Source organism: Chiloscyllium plagiosum, chromosome 13 (genome assembly GCF_004010195.1).
Source record: "Chiloscyllium plagiosum isolate BGI_BamShark_2017 chromosome 13, ASM401019v2, whole genome shotgun sequence".
Taxonomy (NCBI): domain Eukaryota; kingdom Metazoa; phylum Chordata; class Chondrichthyes; order Orectolobiformes; family Hemiscylliidae; genus Chiloscyllium; species Chiloscyllium plagiosum.
In genome coordinates, this window is record NC_057722.1 from 61590489 (window position 1) to 61607433 (window position 16945).

General features: G+C 42.6%; 1 protein-coding gene across 3 annotated transcripts in view; it reads left to right on the forward strand.

Moving 5' to 3' along the window:
* Positions 1–16945, forward strand: part of fndc3ba (fibronectin type III domain containing 3Ba) — a 326426-nt gene that overhangs the window by 82477 nt on the left and 227004 nt on the right. For all 3 annotated transcript variants that reach the window (XM_043702595.1, XM_043702596.1, XM_043702597.1), the window contains exon 2: positions 676–813. In XM_043702595.1, coding sequence (XP_043558530.1) covers positions 703–813 — 111 coding nt within the window. In that variant the 5' untranslated portion in view covers positions 676–702. The remainder of the gene's footprint in view (positions 1–675; positions 814–16945) is intronic.

The following is a 16945-nucleotide window of genomic DNA, read 5'->3' on the forward strand; positions in this document are numbered from 1 at the left end:
GTAGGATTCCTAGCCTCTCACCTGCTCATGTAGCCACAATATTTATCTGGACAAAAAGAGTAGTGTGAGTTTGAATCCTTTTCTGGGATTTGTGTGAAATCATTCCTACATTTATGTCGAGTGTAACACATTTCAGATAAATGTTTTGTTCATTGTGTGTTTAAAACCGCCCTGACAGATTTTTGTGATGTTCAGTAACTGCCCCCACAGTAAGAAAAAAATGTCAGGATCGATCAAGCCAGGTTTCACTCTGGGATGTAAGATTGGAAGATGTAAGAACAGAGGTAGGCCATTCAGCCCATTTAGTGAAATGATGGCTGATCTGATAATCCTCAGTTTCATTTTCCTGCCTTTTACTCTGCAACCATTTTCTTGCCCTTTTTTCCCTCAGTAATCTTTGGTTGACTTGCATTAATATCAGCTCAAATTATAACAACACAAAAGGTACTATAGAAATGCAGGTCTGAGGTTCTTTGGTTGTGGGATCTTGCTGTGCTGGAAATGGCTGCCCGTGTTGCCCCAGTGACAACAGTGGATACATTCCAGGAGTGTTCTTTTTTTGAAATGATCTATGCGTGATGTATTTTTGGCTCAATTCAGAGAGCTGTGATAAGATGCTATTAATAAAGCCAAGTCTGTCTTAAACGTCTTGTTCATTGTGTCTTTTGTTTGCAGGACGGCAGTGAGCTGAGAACCCAATGAATGTATGTCACAATGATGATGACAGATCAGATTCCCTTGGAGCTGCCACCTTTACTCAATGGGGAGCTCCCCATGATGCCTCACTTGGTGAATGGGGATGGGTCGCAACAGGTGAGTCATATGATTGTTTGGGGAGGACAGCAGGGAATTAGTGTCAGTTTAGCTGAGCTCAGGGAGCATGGGCACATATGGCCATCAGCTGTGACCACCCTTTATCACAATCTTTTGCCCTTAAAATGTTGCGTCTGGAACCAGGATTGTTCACTTTCAGCTGAGATGGAGCCTGTGGGTCTGGAGTCACATGTAGGTCAAACCGAGTAAAGATGGACATGAGGAGGTGGTGTCATCATGGTAATGTCACTGGATTAGTAATCTCAACGATGCTGTATGGACAAAGTGTTGAATCCACAACAGCAGTTGCTGAATTCAAATTGAATTAATAAACCTGGAATTGAAAGCTAGTCATCACAGTAGCCATGAAACAATCATTGTTTGTTGGATGAGGCCATCTGGTTCATCAATATCCTCGTGGAGAAGGAAGACTGCCCATCTGACTGTGTCTGTCCTTCATGTGACTCCAGACCCACAGCAATGCTGTTGATTCTTCACTATTCTAATAGTCCAGCGAGTCACTCAGTTCAATTGTAATTAGGAATGGCCAACAAATGTTGGCCCTGTCAGTTGGCACCCACATCCTGCAAAATAGAAAGAAAAAAAGTATTTGAGGTTGCAGTTTCAAGTCCCCCCCCCGAAGGACATGAGCACCAAGACTTAAAGCTGACACTGCCAGTGAGTTCTGAGCGAGTGTTGCACTGTCAGATTTGTTGTCAAAGGATGCTCAACTGCGCCCTTGCCTGCACTCTCTGGTGGACATAAAATATTCCATGACATTATTTCAAAGAAGAGCAGAGATCTTCTCCTTTGTGCTGCAGGCCTTGATCAACACGCCATCTGGTTGTTTATCTCATTGGTCTGTCTGGGATCTTGCCATGCACAAATTTGTATTTTGCTGCATTGCATCAGTGATGAAAGTGTTACTTTACCAATTATAAAGGGCAGTGGGTTTGGTGATGCGGCTTGCATTTATATATCTGTTCATACATGTAAACATCCGAAGGTAATAGACGAATGTAGACTTTTATGCCTTTTGCCTTCAAGATCTTAATAGAAGTTTGTCTGATGCCCCATCTCGCTTTCTGATAGCTTGTCCAACAAACCTTTCCACGGAGCTTTGATATAGAATTCAACAGTGCAGTGTTTTAGGTAGATAGAGAAATGTATGAACAGGAGCAGGACAAGGCTTCCCATGCGGTACTGAGGGATTGTTACATTGTCAGAGTTGCCAGTCATTGCTTGAGACATTAGACAAAGGCTTCTGTCTGCCCTACTGAGTGGATTGGCAAGATATCAGAGTGACTGGAATAGGGACTCAGGAATACCTCCCACTGATCTATCCAATTTGTATCCCTCAATCAATGCATCACCAATACTGATTATTGTAAAAGCCTATCTGATTCACCAATATTTTTTGTGAAGGAAATCTGCCATCCTTACTCGGTCTGGTCTACATGTGACTCCAGACCTACAGCAATGTGGTTATCTCTTAACTGTCCTCTGAAATAACCAAGTATTCAGTTCAAGAGCAAATAGGAATGGACAACACATACTAACCTTGTCGGTGATGCCTACATCCTGTGAAAGCATTTTGACAAAGAATTAACCATAAAAAAGGTTTATCTGGCCATTATGACATTACTGTTTGTGGGTGTCTGGTGTGTATAAATTGACCACTATGTTTACTGTAGTAGAAGAGTGATTACACTTCTGTAAAGGGCTTTATTGACTTAAAATGTCCTGGTAACATCCTGAGGATGTGAACGGTGCTTTATAAATGGAGGTTTTTGTTTGTCTGTTCTCTTTTGTTAGAGGGAGGGAGAGGGAGGGTGGAAGAACAAGGTTTGATGAGGGAGAGAGAGGGAGGAATGCACACTGAGGAATGCCACAAGCTGCCAGAGCTCCAAATTGTTTCAAGCAATGATCTAGTGGTGCTGGTATTTCCCAGTGTTGCTTGCAGCACTGATCCGCAGATATTTGCCACAGGGATCCTGAACTGTTTCAATGTCAAGTTAGTGTCTCGGCAGACATGCAGTAACTCCTCACCTCCTGCCTGTGTGCTTGCTGTGTGCTTGTGAAACTGGTTTCCAAACGTCTTTGCCAGAACATCTGGCTGTGTCTGTTGGAACTTTGATCTTTTTGCTTAGAATACTGAGTGACATTTCAGTCCAGGGGACAGCGGGAGGAGCGTGGTGACATGCTTATTCATTTCAATCATTGCAAAGCTGTTATGGGGGCTGGGGTGAGGGGTGTGTTGGGAAACCAGACTCTTCCACTCGCTGGTGTTATATCGTGGCTCACTAATCATCGCAGGCAAAGCCTCTCACTGAGCTCGACTTCCTCAAGAGAGGTATTGAATTCACCAGAGCTCCTTGTTTACTGTTCACATACACATTAACACTTCCTCCCCCGCCCTCATGAGGAATAGAGCTCCTTCCCATGGATTGCTGGAGCAGGTTGAGCATCATGTAGACTTCTCATAGAATCCTTACAATGCAGATACAGACCATTCAGCCCTTGATCCTCTGGAGTGCATCTCACCAAAACTCACCCCACCCCGTATTTCCCATGGTTGATTCACCTAGACTGCACATCCCTGGGTAATTCAGCACTGACAATCCACTTCACCTGCATATCTTTGGACTGTGGGAGGGAACTGGAACACCCTGGTTTAAACTCACGCAGACATGGGGAGAATGTGCAAACTCCACACAGACAGTCACCTGAGGCTGGAATTGAACCTGGGGTCATTAGTGATGTAAGGCAGCAGTGCAAACCACTTTTTGACATTGGTGTCCACTCTGACTCCCTGCATCCAGTGAGGTTCTTGGTGCCCACACTGAGGGAGCGCTGCATGGTTGGAGGTATCCACTTCAAAAAAAGACGTCACTTGTCCACACCCAAATGGGTTTGAAAAATTTCACAGCCCTTATTTCAAAGCAGAGATGGGGTGGGGACAGTGGCTGTTCTCCCAAGACTCCTGTCAATGTTTAAATGCTCATCAGACACAGCTGATCTGTTCCGTTAAAGTTTATGGAGCTTGCTGTGTTCATTAGCTGCTGTGTTTCCGATGTTATAACAGGGATGATACTTAAGATAAGTAGTTCATTGTCTATAGAGTACTTCAGGAGAAAGTGAGGTCTGCAGATGCTGGAGATCAGAGCTGAAAATGTGTTGCTGGAAGAGCGCAGCAGGTCAGGCAGCATCCAGGGAACAGGAGAATCGACGTTTCGGGCATAAGCCCTTCTTCAGGAATGAGGAAAGTTTGTCCAGCAGGCTAAGATAAAAGGTAGGGAGGAGGGACTTGGGGGAGGGGCGTCGGAAATGTGATAGGTGGAAAGAGGTCAAGGTGAGGGTGATAGGTCAGACTGGGGTGGGGGCGGAGAGGTCAGGAAGAAGATTGCAGGTTAGGGAGGCAGTGCAGAATTCGATGGATTTGACTGAGACAGGGTGGGGGGAGGGGAAATGAGGAAACTGGTGAAATCCGAGTTCATCCCTTGTGGTTGGAGGGTTCCTAGGCGGAAGATGAGGTACTTCAGTGCAACCTGAACTTATAAAGGGTGCGACAGAAATGCAAGTTATAGAGTCATAGAGATGTACAGCACAGAAACAGACCCTTCAGTCCAACTTGTCCATGTTGATCAGATATCTTAAATTAATCTAGTCCTATTTGCCAACACTTGGCCCATATCCCTCTAAACTCTTCCTATTCATATACCCATCCAGATGTTTTTTAACTGTTGCACTTGTACCAGCCTCTACCATCTCCTCTGGCAGCTCATTCCATGCACATACCACCCACTGTGTGAAAATGTTGCACCTTAGGTCCCTTTTATATCTTTCCCCACTCACCCAAACCTATGCCCTCTAGTTCTGGACTTCCCCACCCCAGGGAAAAGACCTTGTCCATTTATCCTGTCCACGCCCCTCATGATCCTATAAACCTCTGTATGGTTAACCGTCAGTCTCCCACGTTCCAGGGAAAACAGCCCCAGACTATTCAGCCACTCTTTATAGCTCAAACCCTCCGAACCTGGCCTCCTGGGTCAGCTGTGAATTACTCTTAGACATACTCCAATGACCAGAAATACTTGAACTCAAACAGCAAAGCCTATGGCTGTGCAGATTCACTGCTGTCTCAGACACGTTTGCTTCCCTGACAAAACTACAGGAAGGTCCCCCATATCTGAGACAGTTCACATGGTCTTTTGTGTATAGATTTGTGTTGGTCTGACTACCACCACTAAAACTAAATAACTTGTTTTAATTTTCAACTTAATGTTAACAACGTACCTCTGACTGCATCGACTTTTGACTGGGTTAGTGTTCCATAGGTAGCTGACACCTCAACAAATATTAATGCATGAACTTAGATCATGAGTATTAATAGCCATTCAACTGCAAGAGGCATTACATTCAAGCCTGATTGAAGATTGAGGCTAAGGGATCTCTTACATTTATCGGAGCGGTGGAGAGGAGGAGAGCCTCCATTTAGATTCCAATCCAAGGCCGAGGACCTCCAACTGTGCCTCATTCCCTTGGTACTGCATTACAATTGTCAACCTGGATTTTCTGGTCAAACCTCTGGAAGGGTCTTGTACCCAAAGACCTGGAACCCTGAGGCCCGAATGCAGAGCAGTGAGCTGGTAGAATTTGATGCCGTATCAAAACGAGGGCCTGTCTGTCCTTGCCAAAGAACATCAAAAAAATCCCATGGCATTGTTTTGAAGAACTGTGAAGGAGTTTGCTAATTTTACTTTCACCAACACCGTTAAAGCAGATAACTGTGGTCATTATCGCATTGCTGTTTGAGGGAGCTTGCGATGTGGAAATCAGCAGCTGTGTTTCCTGCATTGTATCAATGTATTCCACGTTTCAAAAAAAGTATTTAATGGGCTGGAAAGCAGTTTGGAGGTTATGGAGGGGTGGCATGGTGGCTCAGAGATTGGCACGGCGGCCTCACAGTGCTGTGGACCCGGGTTCGACTCCAGCCTCAGGTGACTGCCTGTGTGGAGTTTGCACATTTTCCCCGTGTCTGTCTGGGTACTCCGATTTCCTCCTGCAGTCCAAAGATGTGCAAATTAGGTGGATTGGCCATGCTAAATTCCCACAGTGTTCAGGGATGTGTAAGTTAGGTGGATTTTCTCATGGAAAGGCATGGTTACTGGGATGGGGTTGGGGAGAATCTGGGTCGGATGCTCTTCGGAGGGTTGGTGTGGACTCGATGGGCCAAATAGCCAGCTTCCCCAATGTAGTGATTCTATGAAAGGTGATATATAAATGCAAGTCTCTCTTAGCCTCTTTTTCTGTATTTTATTTTTCTCAAGAAGACCCCAGTTATGTGAGCTCTGTGGTCAGCAGGAAAGCCTCACTGCAAGACCCCCCCCCATCACATCAGGCAGTCACTAACAAGCAGGCCAAGTTGACAAGGATTAAATTCCTGTAACGACGACCGACTGAAAACATGATGAGTTTTCCCACAGCGAGATGGTGATACACTGGGTCTGCCAGGCTAGTCATTGGTGGGTGCTAATTTGAGAACCCCACAGTGGCTGCAGACATGGAAAGTTCTTCTGTCAGTGGCTGTGCACCTCAGGGAGCTGTTTGGACTGATGCAATACATTATGGTTCTGGGTTTTACTCACTGTCACTGTGTTTTACATCAGAGGGCAGAGAACTAGCTTTGAGAGATCACACAGCCCAAGAGGTTCAAGGGAAGAGTTATTTGCTTTCTATGACCTGCAGGCCCTGTTACTGCTGTTGTTCAAATATAACTTCCGAATAGCATTCTCACACAGATCTTATTCTGCTTTCGACATCTCTTTTCAATATTTACGTTTAAGTACGCAGAAGGTTAAACAACAGAATCATACTTGCCCCATCTAGGAAAGTAACAGAATGTGGTTAGATATAGAGCAAAGCTGCCTCTACATTATCTCCATCAAATGCTCTCAGGACAGGGATACTTTGGGGTTAGATAGTGAAGCTTCCTCTGCTGTTTGGAAACTAAATTAAAGCTCTCTTGACTCGAAATACTAAGTGAGTATTTTGCATCAGTGTTTACTGTAGAGAAGGATTTGGAAGCTAGACAATGTGTGGAAATAAATAGCAACATCTTGGAAAATGTCCATATGACAGAGGAGGAGGTGGTGGACTTCTTAAAATGCTTAAAGATGGATAAATCCCCAGGATCAGATCAGGTATACCCTTGAACTCTGTGGGAAGCTAGGAAAGTGATTGCTGGGCCACTTGCTAAGATATTTATCTCATTGATAGTCACAGGTGAGGTGCTGGAAGACTGGAGAATGGCTAATGTGGTGCCACTGTTTAAGAAAAGTGGTAAGGAGAAGCCAGCAAGCTAGAGACCAGTGATCCTGACCTCAGTGGTGGGCAAGTTGTTGGAGGAGACCCTGAGGGACGAGATTTACATGTATTTGGAAAGGCAAAGAATGATTAGGGATAGTCAACATGGCTTTGTACGTTGGAAATCATGTCTTACTAACAATTCTGTTTTTTGAAGAAGTAAAGAAGAGAATTTATGAAGACAGAACAGTGGACGTGATCTGGGTTCCACATGGTAGACTGATTAGCAAGTTTAGATCACATGGAATACAGGGAGAACTAAATGTTTGGATACAGAACTGGCTTGAATGCAGGCAGTCAATCAATGTAACATTTTGTAAATTCCGATTTTGGAAATAGAACCAGTCTGACTCAAGATTGGGATACAGACAGACTCTAATCTCACAAGATATCACCTTTTCTTAATAAAACCTTCCTATCTCGAGAATGTGACTTAAAAGAAGTTCTGGGATTTCCATATTAATGAACCAAAATCTGCAACCCATTCTAAAAGATGAAAGACTGAACAGTAATCTAGGTTTGTTCAATATATTGTTTCAGTTGCACGACACTTTTACTATAAATTGTGGGTCTTATGGTCCTGCTCCATAACTACCTGATGAAGGAGCAGTGCTCCGAAAGCTAGCACTTCCAATTAAACCTGTTGGACTATAACCTGGTGTTGTGTGATTTTTAACTTTGAAGTTAGAGGGGGTTTGTTTTTCAGACTGGAGGCCTGTGACCAGTGGTGCACCACAAAGATCGGTGCTGGGTCCACTGCTTTTTATCATTTATGTAAATGATTTGGATGTGAACATAGGAGGTACAGTTAGTAAGTTTGCAGACGCTATCAAATTTGGAAGTGTAGTGGACAGCAAAGAAGGTTACCTCTGAGAATGATGGGATCTTGAAGAGATGTGCCGATGGACCAAGGAGTGGCAGATGGAGTTTAATGTAGATAAATGTGAGGTGCTGCATTTTGGAAAGGTAAATTCAGGCAGAACTTACACACCTTAATGGTAAGGTCCTGGGAAGTGCTGCTGAACAAAGAGACCTTGGAGTGCAGGTTTATAGTTGCTTGAAAGTAGAGTTGCAGGTACACAGGAGAGTGAAGAAGGCATTTGGTATGCTTTCCTTTATTGGTCAGTGCATTGAGTACAGGAGTTAGGAGGTCATGTTGCAGCTGTACAGGACATTGGTTAAGCCATATTTGGAATACTGTGTTCAGTTCTCGTCTCCCTGCTGTAGGAAAGATGCTATGCAACTTGAAAGGGTTCAGAAAAGATTTACAAGGATGTTGCTGGGGTTGGAGGGTGTGAGCTATAGGGAGAAGCTGAGTAGGCTGGAACTATTTTCCCTGGCGGGTCAGAGGCTAAGAAGTGACTGTATAGAAGTTTGTAAAATTGTGAGGGACATAGATAGAGTGAATAGCCAAGTCTTTTCCCCAGGGTAGCAGGATCCAAAACCGGACAGCATAGGCTTAAGGTGTGAAGAGGGATCTAAGTGGCAACTTTTTCACCCAAAGGAATGAGCTGCCAGAGGAAGTCGTGGAGGCTGGTACAATTTCAACATTTAAAAGGCATCTGGATGGGTATATGAATAGAAAGGGATTAGGGAGAGATGGGCCAAATGCTAGCAAATGGGACTGGATTAATTTAGGGTATCTGGTCAGCATGGACAAGTTGGACCGAAGGGTCTGTTTCCGTGCTATACATCTCGATGACTGTATGAGTCCTGAGGGACATAGATAAGGTGAAAAGCAAGAGTATTTTCCCGAGGGTGGGGGAGTCCAAAACTAAAGGACATATTTTTAAGGTGAGAGGAGAAAGTTTTAAAAGGGACATGAGGGGCAACGTTTTTGTGCACAGAGTGTGTGGAATGAACTGCCAGAGGAAGTGGTGGATGCAGGTACAGTTTCAACATTTAAAAGACATTTGGACAGGTACATGAATAGGAGAGGTTTAGAGGGATATGGGCCAAATGCAGGCAAGTGGGGATTAGTCTAGTTTCGGAACATTGTCAACATGGACTTGTTGGACCAAAGGGTCTGTTTCCGTGCTGTATTTTAGTATGGCTCTTTTCAGTTGATCGTAAAGTTACCTGTACACTATCACCATCAAACATTCCCTGGATACATACAGCATGGGGCTAGATACATAGTAATGCTCCATGTACACTGACCTCAACAATCACTCCCCAGACAGGAACAGCATCACCTTATATACAGAGTAAAGCTATCTCTACCCTATCTCTCTCAAACATTCCCAGGATTGCATGGTGTGACATACACAGTAAATCTCTCTCTACATTGTCCCCAGCAAACACCCCCAGGACAGATACAGTGTGAGCAAGATACAGAGTAAAGCTTGAAGAGTGTTTGATTAAATTGTGGTGGGGAAAGCATTGAGACATTTGACCTCAATGCAATGTCTAAATGAACAGAACATTGTATGGAGTAGTGTAGAGGGAATGAGAGAGAGTATCACTAGGCTAAAGGCCTGAGAATGAGATAATTTAGAGTGTTACTATGGCAACAGGAAAGGGAGCGGTAACTGCTGATTTTTCAGGAGTATGTCTCAGCAGTTATGTTATTAATGTCTAATACGATTGTACCTCTTATTCAGTCTCTATGGCTGAACAAGACCCAAATTATTCTGTACTACTTATTTTTGGTGTTACATTAGGTCATTATGTCTAGCTTCTAGGCAACAACTCTTTCACCAGCAAAGCAAAATAGGGATCCACTAGATTTTATTTACATAACTGAAGAGTTTTTTTCAACAAAACCTAGCATTGGAGCTAAACTTTTAGAGATTTGTGGCATTTTTATTATGAATTAACATAGCTGTTGAGATTGGGAAGTTATATATTTGACTGCAAGGCTAAAGCCTAACGCCTGGTGATGAAACTACGACTCCCAGCATGCCTTACAAAGCATCCAGACAACTTACCATGGCAACTAACAGTCTCTACAACAATGACATGATGTGAGTCAGGTTGCCAAGTAACTAATGGAACCAAAGCAGCCAAAGGTCACAGAAGCAAAAAAAGCATCTTGGCATTAGATGATGAGGTTGGAATATTCGGGTTGCCACTTATCCTCCAGGATTGTGCTGCTGTTTCCTTGGGCAGAACTGTGAGGAAATCTTGGAGAAAATAATCATCTGGGACCTTAAGTATTGGGGTTTCAACCTTGTACTCCAATTGAAAACATTCATTCATGATAGTGTCAGCGAGAATAACAAATACATTTATTTCCCACCTTTAAACATAGTGACATGTTCAAAGTGCTTTATAATATAGAGACAGGGTTTAATCAATATGCAGATAAGCTTCTGATGTTTGTTGTGATGTAACTGTGACCTCAGTAGTCATGTGAGAGAGACTCTGCTAGAAGGTTGGAAACTAAAGCATCTCCAGGATGAGATTCCTGCTGACAGATCTGATTGTATAGACTTTGCGAAGAATTTCTTTTTAAAGAAACACCTTGTGGTCAGACCTGAATCTGTCTGAAGAGCAGATGAATCCATAAACTACATGACAGTGTTATCAACAAAATTTGACACCCAGAAGCATGTGGAGATGTTAATGCAGGTGACCAAAAGCTTTGAGAAAGTCAAGGGAGGGAAGATGGGGAATTATAGACTTAGCGACCCACACATCTGTTGTTGGAAATTCCTGGAGTCTATAATTAAGCTGAACACCTTGTGAATTTCTAGCTGATCAGAGAGAGAGACATGGTGGGTCATGCATGGTGAATCTGATTGAAATTAGACCTCGGAACAGAAGCAGTACTTCAGTATATTGAGTTTGCTCCACCATTCAATGAAATCATAGAACATAGAACAATATAGCGCAGAACAAGCCGTTTGGCCCTCAATGTTGCGCCGACATCAGATTATCAGATCATGGCTGATCTGATAATCCTCGCCTCCTCTTTCTTGTCTTTTCACTAAAATAATTCCATAGAGACCTGTATCCTGTCACCCAGTCGCCCTGCATTTAAATACACAGAATACTTGACATAAATCTGATTTCCTCAGAGTTAGCTCTCAAAAGGAGCAGAACCTCTGATCCTCCTATTTATATCTGTCAGCCAGGGCTCCCTGTTTGGTCAGAACAATGGCCCCAGTCAGGGAACTCATATTCTATTAGTTCCACTTGGCTGACCTCATTAGAGTTACTACATTCCCCATAACCCTTAATTCCCTTACTGATTAAAAAATCTGTCTATCTCAGCCTTGAATATATTTAATGACCCAGCCTCTATCGCCGTCTGTGTATAAGAATTCCGCAGATTCACTATTCTGTGAGAGAAGAAATTACTCTTTCCTAGCTGATGACCACTTACTCTGAGATGTTGCCCTATGGTCCTTGACTCTCCCAGAACAGGAAACGACCCTTCTGCACTTCACCTGAGAAGCCCCTAGAAGTCTTGTTTCAATAAGGTTCCCCTCATTCTGCTGAACCCCGAAGAGTACAAGCCCAATGAATTCAACTTCACCTCATAAGAAAATCCCTCCATAGGTGGAATCAACCTAATGAACCTTTTCTGGGCTCTATTCAATGTCAGCATAAGAAATAATAGGTAAAAGGATGAAGTCAGTTCACAGTATATCAGGTGTAGCCTTCTAGAGAACAATAGAATGTCAAGGTTATTATTGATATGGATTTCAAGAAAGCATTTGATGAGGTCTCCAAGAGACTGTTCTTTACAATTGAAGGTAATTGAACTGACAGTAAATTATTGGCCTAGAGGGGAAATTAATTGAGTGGCAAGGGACAGAGAGTCAGCATAATAGGCAGATACTGTAATTGGCAGGATGTTTTTCAAGATGTCCCACAGGATCTGTGTTGGGGCCTCACAGTGTTCATCAACTACATTGGTGGTGTACATTGAAATTTAGTGATGATGAAAATTTAGGTGGCATGGTACTGTAGTGAAGGTGGAAATATAAAAGTACAGAGGAATATTAATAGATTAAATCAATAGACAAAACTGTGGCAAATAAGGTAATAAAACTGGACCAAATAAAAAGTAGAGGAGAATAAATGATTAAAAGCTCAAAATAGTGCAGATCCAAAGAACATTGAGGTAGCTAAGTTAGTATTAACACATTGAAGGGGAAGCACAATAAACTGATGAAGGAGAAAAGGATAGAAGAATATGCTGATGGCATGAGATGAAGGGGGCTGCTTGAAGCCCCAGGTGGAGTAGGATGGAGCAAATGGCCTGTTTCTCTGCTGTAAATCCTGTGGCCAAAATCAGAAGTCTTCACTCCACCTGACAAAGGAGCACCACTCCGAACACTTGTGATTTCAAATAGACCTGTCGCACTATAACCTGATGTCATGTGACTTCTGACTTTGTTCCCCCCCTCCAGTGCAACATCGGCACCTCCACATCATGTAAACCCTGTGGAATTTGATGTGAAGTGTCCTTCTCCTGTATACTTGCTTCTTCTTTGCAGAGACACCGCACTCACAACTTCAATAACAACAACAAAAATTTCCATTTCCTTTGACTTGGTAAACATGTTCAAAGATGATTCACAGAGGCACTTAAGAAAAAAGAAATGCAACTTAAGGAAACATTAGCACAAATGCTTGGTCAAAAAGTTAGGTTTTAAGGACCATCTTAAAAGAGGAAAGATTAGTTGGGAGGGCAAGAGGTGCAGAGAGAGTGTTCAAGAGCTTGTGGCCATGGCAACTGAAGGCAGGGCCATTGATGGATGGATTCAAATCAGAGATGCTCAAGTGGCTAGAATTGGAGGAATGTACTGACCTTGGAGGGTTATGGGGGGGAGTGGAGGAAGTTACAGCAATAAGGCAAAGGTGACAATGGAGATTTAAAATCGAAATTTTAGTTAAACTTGAAGCTAAGCTAGGTCAGCAAACACAGAGTTGATGGTAGGTGAATGGCACTTTCTTTGAACTGAGACGTGAGCGGTGAGCCAGAGAGCTCCATTTCATGGTGAGGAGAGGATATGAGAGGCCAATCAAGAGTGTGTTGGTATAATCAAGTCTCAAGATATTAAAGGTATGCATGTTTCCGACAGTGACTACAATAAACAGTTCTTAATTGGCTGTCAAGCCACATGAGAATATTGTGCATGTGAAACTGTGACGTTAATTAGTTTTTCTGAGTTTTTGATGAATGTTTAAGCAACAGATCTGTCGAAACAGGTGAGTGGTCATTGTGACTTTATGGAAGGAGATGATGGCGTAATAGGATTGTCGGTAGTCTAGTAATTCAAGAAGCCAGTTAGTGTTCTGGAGACATGGATTTGAATTGTGCCATAGCATTCTAGAATTGAAAATTTAACGATGACTGTGAAACCACTGTCAATTATCATAAAAATCCATCTGGTTTATTAATCTCCTTTAGGGAAGGAAATCAGCCATCCTTACCTAGTCTGGCCAATATGTGACTCCAGACTTTCAGCAATATAGTTGACTCTCAACTGACTTGAAATGGCCTAACGAGCCATTGCATCCAAAAGTAACTAGGGATTGGCAATAACTACACACCCAGCCAATGCTGCCCACATCCCATGAGTGAATAAAATGGTTAAAACTTAAAGTCTTGGTGACAGGACTGTTTTATTGCAGGTCCTCACCTCAATATCAAATCTGATTGAATGCTTCTCAGCTTGCCGTCTGATTGATGGATGGAGTTGGTGGCTGAGGAGTGAAGCTGGTGGTGGGAACCAGAAACACTGACCTTAGATCTCTTGGTATTTAGTTGATGGAAATCCCTGCTCATCCAGGGCTGGATGTCAATTAATCGGTCTGACAATTTACAGAGCACAGAGGGTTGTAGAAAGATGGTGAGATGAAGCCTGAAGTTGGCAGTGTATGCTGACATAAATGCATACTGTTTCTGGATGATATTGTTGAGGGCAGCATGCCAATCGAGTTGTGCGGAGTGTCACTTAGAGAGAACATTAGGGGACACCAGAGGGAACCAGGAGGGAGTGAGATGAGAAACCAACTCGCTGACTATGATCAGATGGATACGAATGGCATTGAATCCCCCTCCGTTCGACAAGTGAACTGAAGTTACCTCTCCATAAATAATGAGCAGACAGCAGCTGGTTGTTGCCCTGGCAACCAAACGTTATTAGACATTTGGCATTGTCAGCCTTTACAGAATGGACATTTAGCTCGTTGACTTTACATGTGGGAGAAAGTTCACACGAGGTAGAATGTTCAATTAAGTTTTTTTCTGCAATGTATGAGGGTTAAATTGCTCTGGTCCCACTCACTGATTGTCTGCGCTGCTGATTAGCATCTTCTGAGACCCGAGAGTTATTGCCAGCGAGATATCGAGACTTGGGGTGGCATCCCAAACAAACTCCATTTGACTTTCCCACCAGCATTCAGACTCTCTTATAATTTTGCTCAACTTCAAAATGTTCCAAAGCACTTTGAAATGAATGAAGCACTCGTGTTTTGAAGCTCACTCCCTATTATGATCCAGTACTTTTAACATCCCGTCTGTTATATTTGCAACTATTTGCATTGTATTTATATTTGGGGGTAGGGGGCAATGGCTTAGGAGTAATGTCACTGCATTAAACTGTCCATATCCCCAGGCTAATGTTCCAGGGATTGGTGAATTGGAATGGGCGGATGGTGAAATTTGAATTCAATTAAAATTAGAATTAAAAACTAGCCTTGTGGTGACCTTGTAATAACTGTTGTTGTTTGTCATAAGAACCCATTTGCTTCGCTAATTTCCTTTAGGGAAGGAAGTCAGCCATCCTTACGTATATGACCCTTGACACACTCAAAGTGGTTGACTCTTAACTACCTTCTGGACGATTAGGAGCAATAAACGTTGATCTAGCCAGAGATGCCCACATCCCATAATGTATTTAAAAGTCTTATATATATAATCACTTTGCATTCTTTCACTGAACTCACACCCCTGTAATGAGAGCTTGCTGTGCACAAATTGGCTGCTTTATTTTCCCCTATTCAACCATTCCTTGAAAGTAAGTCCCTTCATTTCAGGAATCATTCCAGGCTAACTTCTGCAATGCATGTTCATCCCTCCTTAGGTAAGGAGGTCAAAGCTGTGCACGCTACTCCAAGTGTGATCACACTAAAGCGCCATGTATTAGTAGCCTGAGTTCCCTAGTTATATCCCCATTCTTTTGCATTAAATGCCAATAATCCATTTTCTTTTCTGATCATTTGCTGTACCCGTATGCTATCATTTTGTGATTCATGTACCAAGTCACCCAGATCCCTCTATATTAGTGTTCTAGAATCTCTCGCATTTTAAGTTAAATGCTGCTTTTCTATTCTTCATGACAATCTAACATTTTCACACATTACAAACCATTTGCTAACATTTTGACCATTCACTTAACCTTATGTATATTCCCCTTCACAACTGGCTTTTCTACTGATGTGTGTATTGTCAGCTAATTTGGCTACAATGTAGTTATTACTTTCTTTGGCCTCAAAAATCATGTTTTCACTCAACATGTAGACTGTTAATCCAACCAACAGCTCCCATACTTGCATTAGTCATCAGCCTTAAATTTTCACCCAACAAATGGACGTTTTACTTGCCAATACCTTACAGCTGCACTTAAGAGATCAAGGAGACGATATGAGCTATGGTCTGAAGGTGTGCAGGGCTTTGCATCAGATGTCAATGGGATTTCAAAATACTAACCACCCACACACTTGTTTTTGTAGGGAATTTTCAAAGCTGCAAGGTCAACCTACGCACCGACATCTACAGTATATTGTAAATAATTGAGGCCCCAGCTCTGATCCCTGTAGCATTCCATTAGTTATGATTAGTCAAGCTGAAAATTATCTGTACATCCCTTCTCTCTGTTTTCTGTTTGTGATCCAATCTTCTATCCATTGTTCATATATTAACCCAACACCATGAAGTCTTACCTTGATCCTGGTCCATATTTAATAGTCAACAAAAATCTAAAAACAAATTCTCTGATCACTATTGCATTTCTATTTGTGGGAACTTGCCATTCATAAAATAACTTCCATTTTGCCTACATCATTGGCTGTAGAGCACCTTGAGTTGTCCTGATGTCACAAAAGATACTGTAATAAAACAAATTGTTTATTTCTCATCCAAACCATGAAGGTGAAAATATTTTCTTCCAAATGAATGAATGCCCACTTAGAGAAGATCATAAAGAAGAAATATGGGAGATTGTTTCATGTTTACAAAGATATAAAAGCCTCTTGCAATGAAAGCTGTCTTGACTCTGCCTTTAATTTCTATAGCACTTTTCATCATCTCAGAATATCCCAATTCAGTTGGCTTATGGTAACTGGGAATGAGGGCCAAGTAGATCTCATTGACCATGAGATTGTTGATTGGGGTTGTTAGCCTGGGCCAATCAGTGGGCCCCAGCTGATGGGTATAAACAAGAGATTCTCCACGTGTGAATAAAGGGAGACTTGGTGAAGTGATACCGGCCTCTGTGGAGTTATAAAAAAAAGAAAAAAAAAGAAAAAATAAACAAGAGATTAACCAACTGCTTCTCATAAGAGACTGGAACGGAAGTCATACCCTTGATCTGTAAAGGCTCCCCGGCATAGGTTCTCAGTCCAGCCAAGGTCTTGCGCAAAAAAAAAACAGGATTGTCAAAAAAAACCCAAGAAATTCAGAGTGTCTCCTTTTTCTAGGGACAGGCTCTGAGCTGGCTGGTCAGAGCCCATGTACTCTGCACATGGAAATAAAGGGTGACTTGTTGAGGGAATACTGGCCACTGAGCAGTTATTTCAGGAATGG